Source organism: Aristolochia californica, unplaced genomic scaffold (genome assembly GCF_029961685.1).
Source record: "Aristolochia californica isolate CCGP_79_NKW_82.1479 unplaced genomic scaffold, dmAriCali1.0.hap1 SCAF_11, whole genome shotgun sequence".
Lineage (NCBI taxonomy): Eukaryota > Viridiplantae > Streptophyta > Magnoliopsida > Piperales > Aristolochiaceae > Aristolochia > Aristolochia californica.
The window spans coordinates 4,140,720-4,149,721 of record NW_027181782.1 but is presented as its reverse complement, the minus strand read 5'-3'; the positions used below and the strand labels follow the sequence as shown (position 1 = coordinate 4,149,721).

The 9,002-nt window shown below is 36.2% G+C and overlaps 1 protein-coding gene across 1 annotated transcript; it reads left to right on the top strand.

Annotated features, from left to right (window-relative positions):
• The first annotated feature begins 1,599 nt into the window (after positions 1-1,599).
• On the top strand, positions 1,600-8,681 carry LOC137943512 (putative F-box/LRR-repeat protein At5g54820). The gene is made up of 3 exons (XM_068789009.1): positions 1,600-2,550; positions 8,115-8,291; positions 8,376-8,681. The coding sequence occupies exons 1-3, from the start codon at positions 1,600-1,602 to the stop codon at positions 8,679-8,681; spliced, it is 1,434 nt and encodes a 477-aa protein (XP_068645110.1).
• The last annotated feature ends 321 nt before the right edge of the window (positions 8,682-9,002 follow it).

Below are 9,002 nucleotides of genomic sequence, written 5' to 3'. Positions count from 1 at the left end.
ACCTGTTGAATTCAATTCCTTTCTTCTTTTCACCAAAGTGGCATACCTAAGTGGTATTTTTCAGCTATGCTTAAAAACTGAATGCTCTTTTTCATTGCCCTAAAATGGGTGAAACCACCTTTAAATTTGAGAGGTCATTTCCGACTGGTGTTTGTAGTGTTATCATTGGGCTAGGACTATTTTTTTTTTTAAATATTTTGTGCAAGGTGGCTTTCTTGGAACAGAATAAGAAGATCTCTTGCTTGAGGGAGAGAAGTAGAATAAGTACAAGAAAGAGGTAATTTGACAAGAAAAAATTCCACATATTTTGGTAATCAAATTTAGTCAAATTTTATGTAACTAGAATATCCAAGTGAGGGGGAGAATACGATGAGAACAAGATGAATATTAAAAGTAAATTGTGAATAAGAAGAAGATGAATTACGACAATACGAATTTCTTTTAAAAAATTGATTTTTTAGGCCATATTAAACTAGAATTTTTTAACTATGATTCTTTGCAAGCCAAAGTTACAAAATAAAGCTCAAAGGGAGTGTTGTAGAAGCCATATCAAGAAGTTTAAGATGAGTCTCATACAAAGCATATCTCACAAGCTTCATGGAGTCAATGGTGAATCTGATGTAGGACAAGTCTTACAAGGGAAGGTCAAATGAAAAAGCTGGAATAAAAGAGGAAGATTTCGTCCTAGTCTTTCCTTATTACAACTTATTGTGATTAGATTTAGAAGGTATTCTTGGGTGTAATTGGGGACTTTGGGAAACTTTATTTTTGGTAGGATTCAAGTTGTCCATTATAAAAGGACATGATGTAAGAAATGAACATCTCTTTCATAATTCTATCAAATTAATATACACATGCCTCTCTTTGTCTTCTAAGCTTTTATATGTATAGCGAAACTCTACTTGATAAAGAGGAGAAACTCTAGCACTTTCCTAATGCCTTAAATTTTAAGTTAGCTTGAAGCACTCCAAGTTTTGTGTAAAAATAGCAACAAACAATCATCTTTGTCACTATTTTATCACTATTCTTGGATTTGTCACATCGTAATACAGGATCAAATCTTCTTATCAAGCACTAAGTGGAGATTAGTAAAATTGAAGCAAGTCAACCTAGAGAATTCTAGTGCATCCATCTGATTAAGTAAGACTCTAATCAACTTTGTATATGGATATCGAATCGAAGGAGTCCTCAAAGATTATAATTCATCATGTTACTTCATTCGTTGTTGTACTTACGGTTGCACTGCTCTGCGGACCAATTCCTTTTGGACGTTGACAATATAGAAAATCAAACAAACAATAGCAACAAACAATCATCTTTGTCAGCATTTTATTCTTGGATTCGTCACACGAAATTTGATAGAGAATGACTTCTTTCCTTTTGTATCGTGGTGTCAAGGTTTGCAACTCCTCGTCTCGGCTTCTCAAACGACTTGACTGAGTGGGCGGCGTTATTGGATTTTGCAATAAATAAATAAATCCCTCAGAATGGAAAGGCAAGTCATAGTCTGCGATGAAGTTATTTCAACCGTTTGCGTCTTTAAAACCCATCTATCTGGTTTTATCTCTCCTCCATCACATTTTCGAGCTTTCTGCAACAATGGCCGACATTGATCGTCTCAGCAGCCTTCCCGATTCGGCTTTACATCTCATTTTAGGCTTCTTACCTCTCGATCTCGCTGTGAGGACATCCCTTCTATCGAAGAGATGGCACTACTTATGGACTTCCATCTTCAGAATCGACCTGGACGAGAATTACTTCACCCAGAATCGAACTCGTAAGGATTTTCTTGAAGCTAACATGGGGTGGTTAGCATCAGGTATCAAATCTACTGGTCAGAAGAGATTCGTGGAGTTTGGCAGGAAATTCCTGGCCTCCTATCCGAACAACGAGATCGAAAGCCTGCGGATTTGCATGAGCGATTGTCTCACTAAATACCGCGACGACGTCAATGAATGGATCAGGTTTGCCGTCGATAAAAAAGTGCGTGACCTTGATCTAAGCTTCTTCGATGGGAGTAAACTTGGAGATAAGCCATACCAAGATGTTGCTGCTTACGAACTGCCACCTTTTATCTATCAACACAAACACATCCGATCACTCAAGTTGACTGCAACCGTATTTCGTCCGAGGTCGTTTACAGACTTCACTTCCCTCAGAAGCCTTTCTATCTCCTGGATCAAGATAACCCAGGAATTACTTGACATTTTGTTTGAAAACTGCAAGGCTCTTGATGCTTTTACAATGGAGAAGTGCAGTTGTCTCCAGCCTACCAAGTTTTATGCTGAGAATAATCGTCTCAGTAGCCTATCATTTGAAGACTGTTTGATTCTCGACAATGCGTTATCTATCAGTTTGCCGATTCTCCGGTCGTTCAAATTCTATGGAACGATGACTTTCATGAATTTGGAATATCTGTCCGCGTTGCTTGATGCTGAACTTGACTTCACACTGGAGGATGAATTCCAACCAGTGGCCCATCATATGTCCCAAATGTTGATTAACCTGAAATCTGCGAGAGCGCTGACACTATGCACCTACACTATACAGGTATATTCAGTTTACTGCTTCTGGTTTTTTCTCACTGTATGCATCGTCAGCAAGGGCATCATTGAGGGGTGAAGAGATGAGCCTAATATTTCCACTTACCTGTGACAAAGCAATGTTCTGTTGTCAGTTAGTACCAAAATAGGGTTTAGTTTGAGCCTTCAACTCTTATTTTTTAATAGGAATCACACCCTTGGTTTAGTTTTAAGGCTTTTTGATGTGTCGAAGCTGTTACGATCAAATACATATATATATATTGAGGTATTTGTTAGTATTTTTAAACACTTCAAGTCATTAAGAATAGGCTAACTCAGATACTGGTTTCATAGTTGTCAATTTCCCAGAATAAGCTAACTCATCTGAAATGTTACTGGTGAATTTACCACAGAGAAATAGACACCGCCCAATAACGCACTTAATGACCTTTTTGGAAATGATAAGAATCTGCTTGTCTTCAACCTCGAGTGACATGATTAGACTCTCTTGACGAACAAGCTTATGAGTGGCTTCTAATGTAGTCCCCTCAAGCGACATGATAAGCAATGGCGAGAGTATTCGGTTATGATTGAAATAGACAAAAAATAGATTACATGAGGAGTTGAGAGTGAGACGAACGAAGAGAAGAGGTGAGATGAGCAAAGTCCGGAAGTACCAAAGGAAAAGAGTTTTTTTTTTTCACGATTTTTTTTTTCTTTCATCCAAAGTTTTTTTTCTAGGTTTGGATTGTCCAAATTTAAGCCCAACTTGGAATTTCAACTGTATGTTTCCCTGACCTATTTTAATCCAAGTTGATAATTTTGATTGAATTGAAGCTGGAATGTATCATCACTGTTGTTGGATTTGTGACAAATGTTACAACAAGTTCCATTGGATCGAGTTGTGGATGATAGTTGCTTCTTGTTGTGTAACGGACTAGTTTATTGTTACCAAATTGAGTGGCATTGATATGTTTTGAGGACTTACATGAAGTAGGATCAAAGCGGTTGTATCCCTTATTTCTTAGTGACGTGTTGACTTTAGTCTTCTTCTTGTTTGCAACCATTACAGCGAAGGATTGACCAAGTGTTTGACTGATTTGAACATCATCACTTTGAAGTACTAGAAGAATTTCTTCATATGTTGGAATTGGAGATCAAGCCAACATTGCTATGACCAAGGATTCATATGGGGCATTGGGGCTATGGAGAAGCCAAAAAGATTTATCCTCCTCTGAAATTGGACACTATGTGGCTGCTAGAGCATCACAAACAACTTTGAATTTTGTTTCATAGTCATTTAGTGTTTGAACAACAGTCTTCTTCATGGATTTCAATATTCATTAAAGATACATCTCACAAACTTTTGACTGATTTGAAAAAATGATTTCCCATTTTTGCAATTAGTCTCTGGCAATTCTTAGTCCAACCACATGGCAAAGTGCCTCTTCAGCCATAGTGGCATTAAACCTACTCATAAGCAACTGATCTTTAAACACCCACACTTCAAATAAAGGATTTATTATGGAAGGATTCACATTATCATTGATAAATTGGAATGGTGGAATAATTGATCAATCAATGAATCCCATGAGGAGGTGAGATTTCAACACTAGAATCCATTGATTTCTCTATAGAACATAGTTATTGGAAGAAAGTTTAATCAAGATAAGAGTAGTAATTGATGAAATTGACATGACTGGTATATTGGAATGCATTGAATTGGTATTTGAATTCATGCTTTTTATGAATTGAAATTGATGGACAAAAAGAGAGTAAAAATAATATAGGATGATGAGAGTAAAATGTGAAATGAATTTGAATAAAGTGTGTATGGAGTGGAAGATCTTTTTGGCTGAATAAAAATATGGTTTCCTTTGGATCAAACCATCTGCTTTCATATCATATAAAAAATTCAAACCACCGTGGAAGAGTTGATAACAAGCTTCAATGGACAAGAAGAAGAAGTTGCAAAACGAGAAGTAACCAAGAACTCAAATTTTATGAATGAATGAATGAGGAGTGTTTACAAGGGTTTATATAGGTTTTTCAAAAACCAAAAAAATTTAAGAAACAATTATACATGTTGGTAGCCATGGTGTCATCTTGGTGGCTAAACATTTTTGTTCAAATCAATGTGTTGTTCCTTCAATTCTTCCATAATTTTTGGTTCTTCACCCTCCTCTTGAATGATTGATTTGGCCTTGATTCTCTCCCATTGATTGTGTGATTGGAGAGGATAATTCCCCTTGATTGATTAGGATATATTGCGCATGATTTGTATGGCTAAGGAAGTTTGAAGTAGGGCCATCGTTTTAGTGTTCATAGGAGAAATCTTTCTAGAAGATCCTTGAGTTGTCTCTAGATCCATGCTCGGGGACGTCCCCTTTTGCATGCCATGCAAGGGTGATGTACATGGGAGAGGATGGCGTGTAATCCTTCACATGACTTTGCATGAGTGAGGTGATTTTCTCATCTTGTATATCTTCCTTGGTCATGACTTTTATGTGATGTTCCCTTGTGTAGCTATAGGTTGTGTGACGATGAGCAACAACAAAAACTCTTTTTTTTTCAACAAAAAAGACTGAGTAGTATCATAAATATGATGGCCTAAACATGATTGAAAGAAATCAACAAATTAAGTGGATTCAAGATATTTGAAACAAACTTCAGTGGTTGGAATTACCAAACCCTAAATTAGAGTTCAAGCAAAAAATCTCTCAAACTAAGAGGAGATTTGAGATTCCCTCCAAAAGGAAATTACAAAAGTTGAAGGGCTGTTCAAAAAGACCAATAATGTTGATTTTGGCATATAGTAGATGAAAATAGAAAAAAAATGGTTTTTTGAACATGAAGAAGACCTCATGTGCCTGAGAAAAAAACAGCCACACACCTTCCGCTTCAATGAATAACTTGATAGATTAAGACAAAGAGAGGTTCAAACAAGGTTTACTAGAATTTATCTTAGCTTGAAAAGAGATTTCACAATCACTTGTATAGGCTGATTTGAAAAAATCTACATTGTAGGCTTGAATGGCGACGGTCACCTCCCTACCTTTGCGTGAGAATTTTGACCAGTCTATCATTGCATGATCTTTTTCGTGGCTTTTTTATTGCATAAAATATTCTTTCAATCAAATCCTAGGCGTTTGTCTTCATTTGTTCTTCTGCCACGAACTATATTACAAGAGGTGAGACACAACTTAAGTCCAGTTCAGTCTTACAATGAAACTACTCATGTTTATAACCCTACATAGGAACTCTCTTCCATATTCATTGTCCTCTGCTTTAATTTTTATGGCAACAACTAACACTTTATCGCCTACCTTAGAGCTTGGACTTCATTCTCAAATCTCCCATCAAGAATGTTGCATTATTGATGCTAAAACTTTTGTCATTCCTATTGATGAAAAAGAAGTGGATGGAATTTGATGTGTTGAAGGAAGTTGATGCTTTGAGAAGGGGGCATGAGTTTGAAAGTGGAAACTAAAGTCATTGAAAGAAGAACAAATTCTCTTCAAGCTCAAGCAATCTAACAAGTTGGTCTCATCTATGGTGTTGTTATATGCTTTAATAGTCTTTTGCAACTTTCAACATTCTCATTCTCAGGAGCAACTTGGTTAGCAAGTCATGGGCCAAATATATCAAAAGAAGTAAAGATGGCAAACTCTATGGAGTGGAGTTTGGCCCGTGCAACTACTATGTATTTATTTAAGAATTATGCCAACTTATGCAATGACAGCCGTGAAGCCTTGGAAACCTGCATATGGATAGACAACAATGTCCTTGATATTAGTCCCCACTTGTTGTCTTAGAAGACAATTGGCGAGATGAAAACTCTTCCACTCGTAGTCCAACAATCAGAATGATAGTTAAGAAGTTTGACAAAAATCTAATGATGGTGCCATTAGATTGTCTAAATAGTATATTCTCCATCGAAAACGGTTTGTTGTAGATTTTCTTTCCCCTCTATGACTACCGTCTTGCATAGCTCTTCTCATAGTATTGTCTTTGGTTAATGTTTTAGTCAAATTTAATGGTAGATTTTGTGGTCCTATTCTAGGTAAATTGTTGGTTGGTTTTTTGGCTAATTTTCTACTTTGTTTGATGGTCATGGAGATCTCATATTGCTAAGCATTTTGAATTAATCATGTTTAAAGCACATCTGTCAATACAAATCCTTCCATAAAGTTTGTAGTATTTGAATTTTCTCTTCTATCTATTCCATTTGAAACTATAAAGAAGATCCCCAGTGACTAAAAATATGGCCAGGTTGATTTCATCTTTGTTTATGTACTTCTTCATGCTGCTAAAAATTAGTGGTTTCCTACTGTTGCCCAAAAAAGTGCATGATTTCTTACTTTTGTTCTTGAGTGGATTTTTGTTGTCATCCTTGAGTGACATGATTTTACTGTTGTGGGTGATTTTGACTCTTTTTGAGTTCTAATTGACCTAATTTGGCTTTCTTCTTCTTCAAAGACTGTATGCAATTAATTTTCTCCTCGTGGTTGTAATGTTTTCCATGCAATCTAATTCATGTTTTAAATATTCAGTGATAGTTGCCACTCTTTTCTATTTGAATTCATATATCGTGTTTTTTTATGATTCCAAACTTTTGCTAACTGTATTGCCCATATATTTCTACCCTTTCTTGAGCTTACCTTTTAGTTAAGGTTGTCAGAGTCATTCTCTTTACTATTTTTTTTTCTTTTGTCTATCATGTTTTGTTTGGTTGGAGGTGTTGAGATGATGTGCCATGAAAGGAGAAATGAACTAATTTTGAGAGTTTTCAACTATGTTCACGTTGGGGATCAATGACAAATACACATAATCTCAAGCTTGGGGGGGAGAAATAATACAAGAGCATCGGTGCTAATCGATCAAAGTCTAAGAACTATATTTAAGTGCAAGGTCAAGAGTTGAAGCCATATACCAATGACAAGACATAAAATTTTAGACCAATTTGGTGTATCTTATGCTTAGCATGGTTAACATTGTGAAACGTATTTTATAACAAGCTGAATTTATAAGCTTAATCAGGAAGGGGAGTGTTAGAAGACTTAATTTGACTCTCTTCAGATTTTTTAATTTCTAGAAAAAAGTAATGCTTGCCCACCTCCATACTCTTATAATCAATGTTGGATGTGAATCTTCTTTGTGGGTTTTGTATACATTGTCTTTTTCTTCCCTGTTGTAGAGGCTTCAGTATAGAATCCCAAACTTATACCATGATAAATTTGGGTTCATGTCTATCCCAAATTAGAGTTTCAAGTTTAAAGACCTCTTCCAAGTAATGCATGGCCACCTGCATACTCTACACAAAGAGGAGTGAAGAGGACTATACATGAGGTTTCAAAGTCTCTTTCACAAGAGAGATACTTGTAGAGTTGAGTTTACATGATTCATTATGGCAAGAGGATTATTCTCTCCTAAACTCATGAGATGTGATAAATTAAGAATGTTTCTTTCCTTATTTTTATACGTCCCATACTATATTACTGACCTTCAAAAGTTTTAGTCTCCAATAGTTTTTATTCCATTACTTACCTTCAAAAGTTTCTTCTTTTTCTATTGCTTCTCTTGCATCCAAAGGTTCTACCTCCTGCCTACCAACCATTTCATCTCTTCAAGCAGCCGCTCAATCTCAAATACTTGACGTTGAAGACAGCCTTGCACCGTAATGAGCTTCCGGGCATTGCGTATCTTGTGAGGAGTTATCCCAAGCTGAATACAATTACTCTTGTAATGCAGCCAACCCATGCACTTACGGTGAGTTACTTCTTAATGATCTCAAGTCCAGATTTTGTGAAGAGTTAAAGACAGTAATGTTTCTCTTTTTGATTGTTTGATCAGGGCTACCAATGTCCTTACTCGCCTGTGGCAGATGGGGAAAACTTTTGGGGATTACAGGAGATACCTTTTATGTGTTTCCAGGAATACTTGCGAGTTGTCAAGGTAGAAAACTTCAGAGGCAGCAAGAATGAAATTGAATTGCTGAGGTATTTTATGAAAGAAGCAAGGTCACTTCATAAAGTCATACTTCGGACAGCCAAGAATGGGCAACCCAGCATTGGAACATCTGACGTATATGCAGCTGCCGCCCAAGAAGTTCAGAGCTTCGAGAAGAAGTCTAACATGGTAGAAGTCGTGTTAGAGTAGTATTATATATCCGAAACGCAGGAATTTATTTGAAGGCCTCTAGTTTCAGGAGTAACTTTTGGATGATATTTTTAGTTCTGAGATATGGATAAATTTCAAATTAACTTGTTAGATGACTGATTTATTTCATCGTATGTAGAGAATACTTGCTTCCAACTCTCAATTTTCTGGTAGTTATTCTAAACTGGGTTTTCTGTCAGACAATATAGACAGAGCATTTTTGGCTTTCTATCTGTATGAGTTCTTAATTATCATCATTATCAATGGAGATAGAAAAGTTAGACTGATTGAGGGTGGAACGCAACAACTTTGATCAACCAG

Excerpts from the sequence above, each read along its gene's own strand:
- LOC137943512 (XM_068789009.1), top strand. The coding sequence starts at position 1,600 with ATGGCCGACATTGATCGTCTCAGCAGCCTTCCCGATTCGGCTTTACAT. Across the intron at positions 2,551-8,114 it reads TATGCACCTACACTATACAG|GTTCTACCTCCTGCCTACCA; the intron begins GTATATTCAGTT and ends TTGCATCCAAAG. Across the intron at positions 8,292-8,375 it reads AGCCAACCCATGCACTTACG|GGCTACCAATGTCCTTACTC; the intron begins GTGAGTTACTTC and ends TTGTTTGATCAG.